Below are 16,266 nucleotides of genomic sequence, written 5' to 3' on the forward strand. Positions count from 1 at the left end.
ATAAATCCACGCTTCTGCTCCCGCTGCCAGCATGTCAGAGAGAGCTGACACTGACGGTTCTCAGAGAATAAATGTGAGAACAGAACAGCAGTACTGGTGCAACCCCATGGTACTGCTGTCTGGAAAAAATATAAATCAAGGTGCTTGTGAATGCAAACTTTATATTCAACAGAGAGAAGGTGCTGTAACATTAAAAGGTATTACGCTTTCTTGATATATCCATAAATTGAAATAAAAAGACTTCTTGGTTAATCTGATCAATGAAAGTCTCAGATCTTTTGTAGACAGTGTTCAGTGGTTCAAATGGTTCACCATGAAAATTTACTCCTGTGAGAAGGCAGGGTCAGAACCACTTGCTTGTAAATTAGTCGGTGCTTTTTTGAAGACTACTTCAGTTTTTCTAATGTTCCTGAAATTACTGGCTATGGGATGATATGTGACTCACTCTTGAGGTCAAAGTGCAGAGGGAAAAAAAAACAATATACCAAAGTCTATTTGTTTTCCCTGTGTGCATATGGAATTCTAGGAAGAAGCATGCTAATACTGTAAATATTAGTGATTGTAGTATAAGTAACGATAAAGTCACTTAAGTGACTTCTTGTTGAGCCAATTCGTTCAGCCTAAACTTAGCTGCAGTCTATATTCAGAACACACAGGTATTCTCAAACCAGAGCTCTCATGATCTAAAAGTCTCTTGTGTACTATAAATAAATATTCCTGTTAGGGAAAAAATACAGAGGATTTCTACTCTGTCATAATAATACGAACCTGAGATCCAAGACTTGACTTGCAACAACTCCAGGCTGGGTGGATTTTCCTTCAGGCACATCATATAAGAACAGTTTACAGTCACAGACAACTGCATAAGCCCTCTGCCACCCTTTCTTAACTCCTGTAGGCTTTGGGACCTGCGTATAAATAACTGATTGCTTATTAAATGTAAGCACATGTAGTAGACACAGAAAGCAGGGACATTTAGAAAAGCTTATACTTAGATCAACGGAATTAGAAGACGTTCTACTTGCCCTTCAAAACAGAGTGAAAAATGTCAAGTAATCAAGCAATCATTTTTCCTCCCTTAAGTTCAACCATTCCTTGTTACAGTTTAATAAATATATTAGGTAGTATTAGGACAAACAACGGGGTTTGTATATTCCACAAATGCCAAAATGGTAGGACAGTTTACCTTTTATATTATGCTCACATCAACAATGACAGAAATTCTTCTTTAAAGCATGCTTTTCCCCCCCCTGCTACTTATGAACATTGTAGCTACTAATCTACTAACCTTTAGCTCTTGTAGTAAAACCAACCGTTTCTCCCACATCTAAAGCAACGAAGGTGAAGTAAGTTACATAGATAGCACACAAAGCCTTAAGGCTTTAGCACAATTTAGGAGAACTGTTTAAACATACTTAGAGGTTCCAAGCTGCATAGCTGTAAGTGAAGTTCAGTATTCTTCTCTTGTCCAAGAACAAAAGAGTATTACCTTGACATAACCTTTATAGGCGGTTCCTATTCCTCTTTGCACATCTACTCCAAGAGGCCTTTTGGCTTGCTCAGGGGGTATAGGGCAGACCTGAGGTGCGCTATCCTTGCAGGAAACATGGCATGCAAATGAACACACTAAGTACAAAAGAGAAAATCCACAGTGAAATGTGCGTATGAGTCAATCGTAACAGGAGATTAACGTAGTCTAACCTTATGCTCAGGAAATTAATTAATCACACTGAAATTGGCAGTCAAATATTGCAATAGCCCGCTACGCTAAAGGAGTGAACACACCTAGATATTGTATGAGACTCTCCAAAGTGCTTTTATTTTCTCTTTTAAGCCTATTACTTCCATAAAGGGCGGGAACTGAGTCCACATTTCAAGGCAACTTATGAAGGCATTTTCCAGAACGAAAAGTTGGTCAGCCTCACTAGTGTTAAGCAGCAACTAACCCAGTCACAGAAGAGAAAAAGTATTAATAAAGGAGGAATAAAAATTACAGGGCAGTGGTAGGAGACAAGGTAAATATAGTAGGTGTTTAATTTGATCCAAGTATGCAAGAATACTGCAAAGACAGTAAAACTAAACTGACCAAAAAAATAGAACAGGTTAAACTATTAAACACAGGCAATAGACTTGAAAGCATAATAAAGTAGAAACCAGGGGACAAGGACTGAAACACTGTGTGATTAGAGGGGCGCATCTCTCTCTCTCTCTCTCTCTGAGTTCAAATAAGGAGCAAACATCTACAGTGATCATTGCACCCTTTCTTACCATTTACACCACTTTGTGCTGCACCAGCAAGGGACAGAGGTCTGTTGTCTATAGAGCACTTCACACAGAACCACTACACACAAAAACCTCAGAATATATGCCACTTCACATGAGACAGACTACAAGAACTGCAGAATGAATTAACATGTTATATCGAGGCATCCGACGCACAGTTTATGGGCCAGATCTTTCCACAGAGATTTTGTCCCACCAGGCTTGGGAAGGCAGCGGAAAGCGACACGGCACTGTGACCTATCCTGTGCTCCCTCCTAACCATATTCTCGGAAGTTGGCATACGGCAGATACCCTCTGCACATCTAGTCCTGTAATTACAAAGGGTCAAAGGATTCCAGAAAACCTGGAAACAGCCTGCTTCTGCTAGAGCCACAGACTGGGCTACAAACCTGCTCCTCATGATGCCCAAGGCAACAGCCAGGAGGGAGGGCAGCCCAGAGCAGGCTGCCTGGCTCGTTCTTTGAGCTACAGTCTGCTCCGAGGAGGACAGGGGTTATCAGAGTCATGCATGCAAAGTACTGTAGGTGCTCCCCAAGACCAGATAATAAATTCAGCTCTTTCAGGAGGCATCAATTATTTGGGACTGCGCATATCAAGGCATACCGGTTGCAGAATAGGAAAAATCCACAGGACATAGCCAGTTCCACAGGCCTCTGAAAGTGCAGCTGTATTTTACTGTAGTCTCCAGCATTAAAAAGAGGAAGAATTGGGAAAAGCAAGTGATTGGGAGTGGAACATGGCAAAGTTTTGTTCTACTGGAGTCATCTCTATTCTTATGTCAATGTGACTCTAGTTTTTTCTGTAACTATCAACATCTGGAATAGAAGAGGCAAACTGAAAAACTAATGATGCAGAGCTTAATCAAAATACATGAGAAAAAAAAGAGCAAAGTTGATAGCTACACTAAGGGGAAAAGACCGTTTCAGACTTGCAGGAAGAGATGCAAAACAAGAGTTCAGAACTGTCAGCAACAGGAGACAAAAGGCAGCCCCAGGGCAAGTGCTAGCAGAGCAATAGGTGCTCGCAGGGAAGAACAGCCAACTAAGACCTACCAGGAAGAAAGCCCTGAAGGGCAGATGAGGCAATCTGAATATTATGCTGAAGGTGTCTGTGGAGAGGGTGTCACTAGCAAGAACTAAGCTGGGCACAGAAATACAGTAAGGTTATTTATACTGTAGTGTCTTGAACAGATTTGTGGACTACTTACTGACTTTGTGTGTCTAATCAAGATACAGATAAATATTTTCAAAGAAAAATACCTCCATATACTCAAACATGGAACTCACTATTGAGACATGCATCAGAGAAAGCACTTTAAATATAATGGACTGCAAAGCAGGCTACAGGCCAAAAAACCTAGCAAATGGTCTTCCCAACATACAGGGTTTATGATCAGGACAGAACAAAATAGACAGACTCAGATTCATGTTATCAGAGCATTCCTGTAGTATTTTTTTCCTCCACTACACAAACAGAAAACACTCCTGCCTCCCGCCCACCTCAACTCACACTATAACAGCACTAATGGTAGCAGAATTAATTAGTAGTATGAAAGGGAACCATGAGGGCTTATATTAATTCTTTGACTTCAGAAGTATGATCATGCAAAAGAAAGAAAAGGAGAACCATTCAGAGGTAGCTACCCCTCTCTTTCACTCCCTTCCCCAAAGAAATGACTGCCTTACAATACATTAGTATTTTGGGATGATTTTTTCAGGGTCTTGCTGAAAATATAGAAAGTTTAACTGACTCACCGTCACAGGCATAACCTTGTCGAACTAATCCCACCATAAGAGAAGTGCAATGACTACACTGAGTAGGGCTTGTAAATGACTTGATATTGAGCTGGTGAGCTTTCGGCTGAAAGATACATTCAGGATAAAAAACAACAACTTTTCACTTTCTGTACTCATGTAATGCAAGCATCTCCCTTCACCACCCTCCAGTATATCAGTGTGCATTATGAAACCTCGGCTTCTTTCAAGCAAGTGCAGCTTGTAAAAGGTGCTGCAAGACAGCAGTAACATTTTTATTTCCAACTGCAGGAGACACTCAAACCCAAACCTACAAACAAATATTTTTCCTGTCATCCCTTCTGACAAATCAAAACCCATCAATTTGCATCTGGAAACATCTGATTAAAAACGCAGACCTGACAAACAAACAAACAACACATGACAAACCCAAACAGGACAAGAACAAACACGGAGGGCTAATTTATAAATGATATTTTTTCCTTTGTTCTTTAGAATAAGGTTAGCACAGTCCCCCTACCTTTGGTACAGCTAGAGAAATGGATTGAATGGTGGGGGAAGGAGCAGCAGGCATCCTCTGAAGCCGAATTGGTTCCTGAATCACAAAAAACTGTAATTGAGCAAAATGAGGCTTCAAGAATTTGTTTTAAGATCGGGGTGGCAAAGCTTATTGTTTTCTGATTTTTTTTTTCTTTTTTGAAAATTATCAAAAATTTAATCATCATAAACATCGTCATTTTGATTTAATAGAAACAGATTGTGTTTTAAAGCACTCACAGGAAAGCCTGCACACTAACAAACAAGCAGCAATACAGAAAACATATGAAAATGAGGTACATCAACATACACAGAGCCAGTGAGAAAGTTCCATTTGCAACTGTCCTCAAAGCAGGTGCAATTGACATTGACACATTGCAAATAAGCAACATTCAATCCTGTTTCTTCATAATGAATGCTGCAACATGTGTTTATCATGAACAAGACAGAGAGACTTTCTAGTGAATTACTCTTCAGGGTAAAATAACAGCTCTCTTACTTCTTGTTGTTGCTCTGCAGTTACAACTGAAGTAGATGGTGAAACTTCTGACTTGGGACCCTGCGTTTCCTGCTCACTAATAGAACTGGTCTGCAAAAGTGACAGCAAACATACTAGATTAGATACCACAGATCTGATGAAGTGTTCTCACGTCAACAAAATGGAAACAAAAACCAATGCCTATTTCTATATGCAGTACACATACATCTAAACTTTTAACTCGGGGGGGGGGGAAATCTTTCCTCAAAACAAACCCTGCCACCTGATGGAAAAGCTGTAAAGCTGGAAGTAGTGAAATGCAAAGCCTCATAGTAGGCAGCATAAATGCCGTAACAGCCTTCTCCCAGCAAGGCTGTGTCTAATCTCTTGCACGCAGGTATGGAATGATGTTTGAGAAGCTTGGCAATCATCCATAAAATAGCTTATTTCTCATGGTAGCTTACTACACTAGGATTTTTCTAGCACACAGCAGCCAGCAGTTCTGCCACAAGAAAAATTCTTAAAGTAGTACTACACAATCTTTTAAAAAGTTGTTTAAAAATGCTTGGCTTCTGTCATTAAAATAATCATGTCTACTTAATCACATTGTCTTATATTTCACTAAAATTTAAGACTAAGCATCTACTACAAGCCTTCTATTAATTTCACACTTACATTAGCAGCTACTAATTGCCAGCACAAGGGGGAAGTATGCTACAATTCCAGAGCTAAAGAAGCTGGGTGTGGAAGTAGGATACTGTATTAATGTACTCTGAGGACATCATGAAAATAATGATTAACAAACATCAGATTAGATTTCACATCAATGATGTAATTAGCACTAAAGTCAACAAGTAATGAATCACTCAGTTCCCAGCCAGTTTAGACAGGAAGATGGCTCAAGTTCAGTTAGCTCACTAAATATGTTCAGATATTTGTTATTTTTTTTGTTACGAATTGATTGGGCTGGGCCATTTAAGATCAAATTGTACCATTATGTAATATGAACTATTTAAAAATGCTAAGTGTGACTCAGCTTTAGCCATATAGATAGTTAAAATATAAAATAGTAAGCCTGTAAAGAGGTATTAAAAGAAAACTAAACTAGGTCTATTTAGTACATTAAGTTATAGAGAAGTTAAGGAAGCAAAATATCTAGTTTTAGAAGGCCATTTTTACTATGACGGCTCACAACAAAATAAGGAGACAAAACTACTAGCAAAAACTTACTTCTTCCCAAAAGGCTAGCAGAGAAGATGTAGACGAAGAAGAAACAGAATCCTTTGTTGTAATGGATATGAGGGATAAAAACGATCACTTATCACCCACAGGAAGACTTCAGATAGAATATTAGTAGGCTAGCTAAATAAAATGTTTTATATGGCCCAATGTTATTTATTCAAACTAAATTAACCCAGAGCAGATGACACGGACTATCTTTATAAGTAAACGTGAAAAGAAATTTTTAATGGAAGTCATTAAGTACAGTATCAGCAATTTTAATGTAGTTCATCAGAAAATGCCACCTGCATTTCCATAGTGACTATATATTTATTGCAGGATCTGTAGAATGGAATCTTGATTAATTATGGGCTTGATATCCTACATGTTACTGTTTTAAATGTATCTGGTACTTTTTAAAGCAATGTTTTAAAATATCAAGGTCAGTAGGTAAAAATTATTATTTAGATAGTAGCATATATCATGTTTCCCCCTCTTCCCTCCACCTCATCCGTATAGCACATCTTGCTGCTTCAGCAAGAAAGCCAGAGTGGATGTTTTGTGCTTGGGAACAGCACATACACAAAGTGTATGTAAATATCACGGCATGTCCATAGGCTTTCTTTTTAGCACATATTTCAGATATAAAATCTAACCAGACTGATGAGGTTTTAACCTGAGCCCCTTTAACTCAGCTCCATAAACATAACAGATTATTCTTTCCAGTTCCAGCTCTTGGTTTTATCCTAAACTGCCTATGTGTTTTGCAAAAAAAAAAAATCCCAGAAAATCTTCAGGGATCAAGAGTTCATGAAGTAAGGAAATGTGATTCAATGTTGCATTTAACAGCTGCTTCCTCGGGGAATGCACAAACCTTTTTAACTGAAACGCCCAGTTGGAGCTGTGATTTGTATGATTAGTTTTCTAAGGATCAGAGGGTGTGTCACGATAAACTTCTTATACCAACATCTGTGGGTCCTCTGATTCCCTTCCCAGTTCCTTCTACTCTAACCACTCCACATTAAGATCTGGAGCCAACAATTTTACATATCTGTTTAAACACTCCTCGAACTGTATGAATACCTTTCCTTGTATTAATCAGCATCTTCCAACTGCAAAGCATTTAATCCCTTATTTGTAACAGGGTGTGCCAGCCTTTCCAAAAAACCCTGAATATATATTATTCAGCCAAATGTTTGAGATTAACCTAAACAAAGAAGCTAGAATGGGAAACAATTAATGTGAACTTCAGGGAATATTTCCCAAAGGTGCCAGCTTCCCTACAAAATGCCAAGCAATCTGACAACTACTGGACATCTAATTCTGCGTCACACTAATTTGGCTAATATGCCAGATCCAAATGTGCCATATAGTGCCCTAGTATTACTTTTACGTAATAAAAATGTAATAAAAATATAATTCAGCTATCATATTTGTATAGTTATTTTATGTAATAACTCACTCTGAAAGTCAGATCACGTGCAAGAGGAGAGGTGTTGAAATATTCAAAAATGGAATCTTGAAAGTCTGGAAGTTTGAGACCTAAAACCCAAAGCAGAACAGGCTTAGCTAAAAGGCAACATCACAGGTGGTGTTAGAACGCTGTTAAAACACAGTAACTTTAATTACCTGAATCTGTTCTGTATTTTTCTTCCAGTTTTTTCTTCAAACCTTCCATCTCTTCCAACAGTTCCCTATTTTTTGCTTCCGATTCCTTTAATTTACTAAAGCAACACAATATGATCAAAATGCAATCTGAAATATCTCAAAGGCAGGAATGCCAGCGCACAGGGTTGTTCATTTCTGGTCCTACATCTCAGAGTTTTGGAAAATGCCTTTTTTTTTTTGAGAAGTGGTGGTGGTTTTTTAAAATACTTTTTTTAAGGCTGATTAATTGTATTTTTCCCCTGAATAGGCACCTCACTACTTGACTAGACAGTGAAAACTGTACTTGAGACTCCTGCTATCATTGCAGACATCTGCCAAACAAAATTATTCTAGTAGTAGTTTGGCTTTTAATTCCCAAGAATATGTCTACTCTCCAGTTAGTCTAAGAAAGGTACTGAATTTGCTCTTATGCTTTTTTTCCCCTCAGGTGTCCGAGGTCCGTATCTTATTACAAAGCTATTCACAGCAGTGAAATGTTTACTTGAAGAAATTTTTACAGTTCTCGTATGACTATCTAACAAATGTGTAGTCTGTGGAATGGGATCTTTCTGGCAAAGTCCAATATCCCAGGCACAAGGGGCCATTTTAAGAAAGTTACTATTCTAACCAGCAGTTTAGAGCAGCGCGTTAAACCCCAAACAGAACCAAAGCCCTTATTACCTTTCAAAAGATATGTTTGCATCTTTAACTTTTCGTAGCTCTTCTTGAACTAGCTGTTTGGCACGAATTTCTGCATCCAGGGCAGACTGTAATTCCAGCCTAGCTGACATATCCAACTTCTGACTGCGTCGCACTTTCCAAAGTGGATCCTGTTGAAGTAAGTTACTGAACATTAGTATTAACTGCCTAAAGATATTTCTAGTCTTATTCAAAGACATAAAATAGCTTTCACACTGGTTCAGAGAATGCTCTTTTAATTAGTTACGGACGGCATACCTGCTACATGGAAATCGGTCGATAGTCAGACTTTGTTACACAAAAATGAAGTAATGAGCAATTTTTATAATGGTTAAACCACTAACACAATATGCTTGAAACCAAAATGCTGGATCACTGAGCATGGAAGTCAGACTGAGAGAACCCATTGAAAATGGCTAGTTTTCATTGTCCAATCTAGAAAAGAGTATAAAACTTGCACAGTGACCTACTGGACTTTCAAACATGAGATAAATGTAAATTAATGTAAAACATACTAATCTAAAACTTACTGAGAGTGGCAAAAAACATGAAAAAATGAAATAATCTGGGTCTTGAGACACCCAAGATACCTGTTTCCTAAACAATTCTTACACTTGCTAAGCAGCATATGCTATACTTCTGCATACACCATGTAATTCTGCCCTACTATCCCCAAAAGTTAATTTTCCGAGCTTTTCCAAGCATTTTTCACTGTGGACTACATTTCTGATATTCCCTAATGGATACCTCTCTAGTCACACATGAACTTGCAAATAACAGTTATGAAAATGAGAGGCACTTTATGTTGAGAAATAAATTGCCTTAGATCAGGTTCTGCTGAAGTCACGAAATCAGTTGTAATATAAAGAACAGACAGTGTTCTTTGTTCTGGCAGTAGCTAAGAAGAAAATGCTAACTGCATTTGATCTGATCTTTCTTCCTATTAAACCTCTCAATATTATAATCGTCTCTTGATGATGTAGGCAAATGTTAGCTCATAGGAAGTCATAACTTTCTCTTATTTTCTCCTATTCATAGGTTTGGAAAGGGTGAGTAACTTCTTATCCGTATAAACCAGCAGCAGATGGACTCTGTGCATGGCAGACTGTGCTGACTGGCATGGCTAGGGACGTGGGCTTCCAAGCCTAGCTGCAAATGGCTCTCCCTTTCTTTATGCAGGTATTTAGTACCTCCCAAGGCAAGACAGTGTTTTCGCCTTTGAAACCATACTCCTTAGTGAGGGCTCTTCTATTTTGCAGATATTTTTGGGAACTCATGTTACCACTGTATGGGAAAATTATGGCATAAGGTCTCATTATTCTGCACATAAATAAAACTACAGGCTCTCAGAGTGTCACTAGTTTGCAACAATACCAACCAGCTAATGCTTGTTCACAAATGAAAACTTTGTTATTTCACTGTAAAGGCAATTAAAATTATTCACTTGCATCTAACATGGTGAGGTACATTTCTGTACTCCCTTTTAATGGTTTAAGTTATTGTTTCTTCTCTCCTCTGTACTGTTTAAAACAGTTTGTGATGGCAGATATTAATAAGACACCCCCCCCGCCTCTATCAAATTCTGATCAGATGACCCAAATAGATTTCACAAGCAATAGCTAAAATCTAGGAAGTTATTAGCAGAGCAGAGGATTTGTTAGAAAAGAATTCTGATTATGAACAGATATTGATAAGACAGTAGCTGACACTAAAAAAGTAGCTTCTTAGACATCCCTAAAACAGCCTGAATGCTTGCTATTTTCTTACCAGTGTTCGTGACCCCAGACTGGAACTTCTCAATGATTCTAGTTCTTCTGTCATCTTGGAAGCTAATGCTTGGAGATAGCCACGAGCATCCTTCTCATCACTTACCCTATTGTGCAATTACAAAAAACTGTTACTTAACAGTTTCATGGCTCATAGCACCAAATACTGTACCATCAAATAATCAGACTGTCTGCGCTGGATTTAGGGCCATAGCAGAAATGGACACAGCAGGGAAAACTCTCCCAGCAACAGAAAACTGAATATATATCTTAGATTGCCTGCTTTAGATTTTTCTGTTATCCGATTCTCTTGATTGTGGCAGTTACTAGGGAAACTGAAGTTTCCCTTCCGCCATCAGCAAGAGTTCTGCAGAGATTCACTGTTATTATTTGGAACATGATCTGCATATTGCTTGCTCAATTTTTATAAGGGCTACCTTCAAGCCTTTCTTGTCTTGCATGCTGAAAATACTTGCACACAGCTTGCTAAAACAGCAAATAACAGAGGGAAGAACTGACCTGTGAATTAAGTGTGAGTGCTTGTCTAGTACAGCTAGTGAGGTTCTATACGTTAACATGGACCTTTTAAATCATTACCATCTTCCTGAATGAATTTATCAAAATATTCCAAATTGGGTGATTTAATGATCACTTTAGAGACTGAAGCAAGTTGACACCAAAACCCTCTCCTTCGCACTTAATAGCATCTGACAATTTCACTTGTCATTACTACGCAGCAATACTAGAAAGCAGAAGAGAAAACAGTTAATCAGCACTCAGAAGTACCATGCTTTTGTTGATCCCAGACAAAGAGAAAGGGCCTAGCTATACATTAAAAAAAGCAGCCAATCAATATTTCAAAAGTTCAAGTGGCCATCTAGATCTCCAAACAGCACATACCATTGAATAATTTCTGCAATCTGAGCTTCCCAGTGAGCAACAGACTCCTTCTTTGCTGCGAGGTCTTGGAGCTCATCTTCCAGCTGCCTGTTCTGTGCTGTTAATTTATCCACAAAGGAGCAAAGCTGAAACAAAAGATTAATTTCACCCATAGCTTATGTCAGTTTCAGACTTTTTACATCTGCATGTGTCTACACACCTATAGAATCTGAACAAACAAGACCACCCTGGGCTATCTGGAAGTTCTAACACAGACCAAAGAACTGGAAGGGGTTTCTTTTACTGTGGAACTGGAGACTAGCTCTTGAGCATAGAACACCACGTTGCCAGTTCACACAAAACAACCCAAAACAAAGGAAAAGAAAAAGCGTGTATAGAGGTCATTGAGAGGAACAAGGTTTAACTGTAAGCCATCAGGAAGGCAGGCAGTCTTTGTAAATGCTTCCCTCTCTGTGTGGCCTTCATGAAGAAACCAGAAGGTGGTGGTGCCCTCTGAGTTGCGGGAATCAATCCCACAAAAGCAGTACTGAGATGCTAAAGGTACTAATTTAGCTAGATCTCTGATATTTATATGGCAGAAACTACATTTGTTTTATTCAGATATTGCCTGAACATTTACAGATCTGTTCTGATCAATGGGTGGACTACTTCAACATCAGAAAGTAAAAAAGTAAGAATTATATTTTGCTTAAAAAGGTTTCCTAAAATAATTACCCTCTCATTTTCTGTTGTTAGCTTTTTGTTATCTTCCAAGAGCATAGATCTTTCACGCTCGTATTTCTCTTTCATTGTTCCTACTGCTTCCTCCATTTCACTGTGCCTAAGGAGAAGGACAAGAAATAGAAATACTTATACTGTAACACTGTTGAACCTGTAGACTGGGATTTTCAAAAAGGAACAGGTGATATACCATCCTGCACAGATACCTATGCAATGCAATACACACAAAAAAAGAAATCCACTGTTAATGAATCATGCCTGAAAGCTTACCTCTCTCGCTTTGTTTTCTCTAATTTATCCTTTAATATCATGATCTCTTTCTGCAGTGCAAGCTGATGGCTCTCTGAATCATGTACTTCCTTTTTCACATTTTTTACTTCCAAAACATGTGATGCTTCTCGTCGGACCAACTCCTCTTCATAAAATAAGATTTTCTTTTCCAGCTCAGACTTAATTTTGGAAAGCTCCTGCTGATGCTCTAATGTGGCACCTGCTGCCCGGCCTCCCTGCTTCAGCTGCAGAAGAAGAAGAGAAACCATCAGGAAGAGACTATGATCTTTCTATTTCGGGAACATTATTTAAACTTAGAATTGTCAAATTGGTGGCAGTTTGGAAAAATTTTTATCTGGGCACTGAGTAATTTAAAAGGTGCCTGTCTCCAAGCATTAAGCCCTGTAAGTGACTGCTCTGATTACATGACCCTACTAAGAGTTCAAATGGGTTGCAGAGATAACAAATTTGGATCACATTGGTTTAGTATCTGCTTAGAATTCACAAACTGGACGTTTTCAAGACATTAGCGTCCAATGAGATAAAGTACTTCAAGCAAAAAAACCCAACAAATAAAACTGAACAGGTTAGGTCAGGCTTCTAGTAATGCTGTAGTTTAAGTCTCCCACAGGTATCAACAGCTGAGTAAGCAAAACTATTGCAGCTCCCGTGTCATGGGTAAAAATTTGTCGAAAAACATGTAACCTTTAGAGCTTCCAGTTCATTTTCCAGTTGCTTGGAGAAGACCTCACTATGCTCACGAAGCTTGCGTTCTTTTGATGCTTCTGCTACAACTTCTTCAAGTTGGGCTTCCAGCTGCAACAAGAGTAGTTTTAAGTCATTTCAACACAAGATAGTGCTATCTGTATCATTCATTTGCTTTCCTCCATATGGATGAGCAGCAAGTTTTTCCTTATTTCTGTTTTACGTTACACCACTATAACAATCATCTCAGAATGCCACAATAATTGTTTTCCCTTCATTGATCCAGGCATCCATCCGTCTCATGCAGTAGAACTATCACTATATGACTTTTTGTACTGATACGAACTACACCAAGTATGTGCTGGGATAACTGCACAGCTTCTATTAATGCTAAGAGAAGGAAATGGCACTAGGAAGTCATTGCAGTTGTGAAAGAAGAAAAAAGTCTCCCACATTTACAGGTCAGCTCCATGCCTCAGTATCAACTAAGGCAGCTTAAAAATCCCAACCTTTGAGCTAAATTATTGCAAAATACTTCAAATACGAACACCAAACAATTTCACCTTGCAATTACAGAACAAAATAAGCTTGATCATCCATTTATCGACTTCAGAAATCTTATCAGAAAGACAATTTAGTGACAACTAAGGCAACTGTTGCAATTCAAGCAATAGCGGCACAGTTTTAAAACCTGACAGGAAGAGTAAGATTTATTTTTCTGCATTCAAATTAAACTAGCAAAGTTGTTTTTAAAATTATTGTATTTAGAATTGTGGGCTAAGATAATGAACTTATAGTCTATGTTCTGAATAGAAGATTGATACAGCTGTTAGGAAACGGAGAACAGATGAATTTGTAAGAACAAAGACAGGAGATTATAAAGCCCTGCATGGAAATATTTAACTGAATAAGCAACAACACTTGAATACCTGCTGCACTCTGCTCTAGGGACAAGACGCCACAGCTCTACACATCAAATATGGTGCCACAGACACCTTTATCTTTCCCAGTTAACTACCACTTCTTATTCACGGACAAGAAACTTCATCTCGTACTGCATTTTCATAGACTGCCCTTCAATTTGATAGAAGTTTTCTAGCAATGTTTATAAAGCTTTTGAATTTCTCTTCTACACTTCCCCCAGAGAATACATAAAATTTGGTGATTTTTCAGTGATTAAAACACTACAGGTTAACCACAATAGCAATTTCTTATGCCCTCTTCTGGTTATCCACTTCATCTTACGTAAAACTATAAATTGCCTAGAATACTAATTGGAAATTAACTTGCTTAAAGATATTACGGGCATTCTCTACAATGACTAACTACAGAGGAAGGAAAACCACCTATTTAGGCTGTGTCTCCTCCCTCCAGCTGAAGAGAAAAATTCAGTTTGAAAAAAATTAAGTCAGAATACTCCAACCTTAAAGCACGTGAAGACATTAAGCCTTCCAGGTTTCAAGCTGACTTATGAGTCAAAGTCTACAAGAATCACAACACAAGAACTAAGAAGCTGGGCATATAGCAAGAATAGTTTCCTCCAGATTAAAAATCAGCCCGAGTACGAACAAAAAAGAAGAATCGGTTCGTTTCCTGATACATCAGTAAAACATTTAGAAACAAAATCCAGATCTATTTTGTGATCTGTAGCAAAGTTATATGGAAGAGTTACCAGGGTAATTTCTTATAGACAGACAAAGTAAATTATTGTTAACAGTCCTGATTTTTCAATGCGATCACATTTGAGATACTGGATAAGCAGCAGCTGAAACATGTTATTGTTAGCTGTTTTGTCAAGCTACCTCTTTTCTAATCTTCTCCGATTTACGGATGTCCTGTCGCATAGCATCAATTTTCTGCATGCTCACTTCCACCTCTTCTTCTTTGTCACGAAGTTGACGGGACAGCTTCTGCTTTTGGGACCGCAAGTCTCCCATCCTCTCACTGAGCTCGGAGAACTCCTGCACAGCTAGCTTTCTTTGCTGGTGGGCATCCCTCAATTCTTTGGATTGCGTCTTTAATCTCTCTGAGGCTTCTACAAGTTGCTGGTTTAAATAAAAAAAATATAATAATAAAAAAGTCATTTGAACTCCATATATTCTTTCCAAGAAGAAAGGAAGTGGACCTACATGACTTGAAAGCTCAACCTCCTCACATAACTTTTAAGTATTATTTATAATACTTAATTTATACAAAGTTTTTTTTCTGAGTAAGCAGCTGCAGTAACATACCAAGACAGCAGTTACTCTGCTTCTAGTGTGGCAGCTTCAGGAGTACCTTTGCTGTTACAGAAGTCTTTCTTATAAACCTGACTACACAAGGCCACCTCACTTCTAAATAATTTAATTTCAGATTAACACCATGTTACATGCACAATAGTAATCTTTTTTTTAAAGGAATGTTTTAGCAGACAGCACATGCAGGGGAGCCATCAAATACACTACCAGCACTGAGACGCTGCAGCAAATCTTGTGAAATTCTTCAGAAAACTGAGGAATATTCCTTAGAACAAACTGTGAAGCTCTAATACTTTTATTGAAAGTATAAAAGCTGTTCCCTTTACAGCAAGTAGTTAACAAAAATTAACAAGATTAGAATACAAATTGAATGTTCTACGTAAAATCATTTGAGAGTGGGGAAAAAATAAGAAAAAGAACAAAACTAGACAACACAATAAATGTCTAGTGGCCAAAGGACTTCTAAAAAATTCTGCCGTTAGTAGGAGTATTGCAGGAGCATTCATTAACTTCCCAAAAGGTATGTGTTCAAACCAGGAGGAGCAGATTTGCCTTCTCTGCTACTCATATGCTCTGGCAAACAACCCTTACCAGTGGTTAACAGACAGAAGAGAGACTATTAAATTCTAGTGGACAAAAACCCCAGAGATTTTGGCCCATGGATTACTTTTGGGTCCATCTAAATGCCACATGAACAATATGGCTGCTAGACTTTTCCAAAACTAGCTATTTGAATACAGGTAGCTTTTTTTTATGTTATTGAAAGTGGTATGTAGTATATGCAACCCCCTATTTACTTTACTGCAAAATATAGTTTGCTGACTTAAAGTAAGATACTGTTACATTTTAGGAAGCAAACAAAGATGTAATTTACACAATAGTAAATAAACTCAGCAATTACCTAAAAGTCATCCTCAGCCTTAAGCAATAATTAACTTTTTGGTATTACAAAGGGTAAGTGGGCTCAAGCTGGAGCAGTGACCTAGCTCTATTAACTCTTTCATATATATTCATATATATATATGCTTTTTGGTATCTACAGGACTGAT

General features: G+C 38.1%; 1 protein-coding gene across 3 annotated transcripts in view; it reads right to left on the reverse strand.

Annotated features, from left to right (window-relative positions):
- Positions 1-16,266, reverse strand: part of CDC42BPB (CDC42 binding protein kinase beta) — a 102,648-nt gene that overhangs the window by 21,551 nt on the left and 64,831 nt on the right. Inside the window, exons 13-27 of one of the 3 annotated variants that reach the window (XM_076345497.1) lie at positions 14,783-15,025; positions 12,981-13,091; positions 12,276-12,520; positions 12,000-12,105; positions 11,286-11,410; positions 10,387-10,492; positions 8,602-8,750; positions 7,903-7,997; positions 7,736-7,815; positions 6,283-6,333; positions 5,074-5,163; positions 4,558-4,632; positions 4,038-4,143; positions 1,490-1,626; positions 769-908 (exon numbers count right to left, since the gene is read on the reverse strand). In XM_076345497.1, the coding sequence (XP_076201612.1) occupies positions 769-908; positions 1,490-1,626; positions 4,038-4,143; positions 4,558-4,632; positions 5,074-5,163; positions 6,283-6,333; positions 7,736-7,815; positions 7,903-7,997; positions 8,602-8,750; positions 10,387-10,492; positions 11,286-11,410; positions 12,000-12,105; positions 12,276-12,520; positions 12,981-13,091; positions 14,783-15,025 (1,859 nt within the window). The remainder of the gene's footprint in view (positions 1-768; positions 909-1,489; positions 1,627-4,037; positions 4,144-4,557; positions 4,633-5,073; positions 5,164-6,282; positions 6,334-7,735; positions 7,816-7,902; positions 7,998-8,601; positions 8,751-10,386; positions 10,493-11,285; positions 11,411-11,999; positions 12,106-12,275; positions 12,521-12,980; positions 13,092-14,782; positions 15,026-16,266) is intronic. The other 2 variants (XM_076345495.1, XM_076345496.1) reach the window with 2 other exon arrangements.

This window comes from Aptenodytes patagonicus, chromosome 7 (genome assembly GCF_965638725.1).
Source record: "Aptenodytes patagonicus chromosome 7, bAptPat1.pri.cur, whole genome shotgun sequence".
Classification (NCBI taxonomy): Eukaryota; Metazoa; Chordata; class Aves; order Sphenisciformes; family Spheniscidae; genus Aptenodytes; species Aptenodytes patagonicus.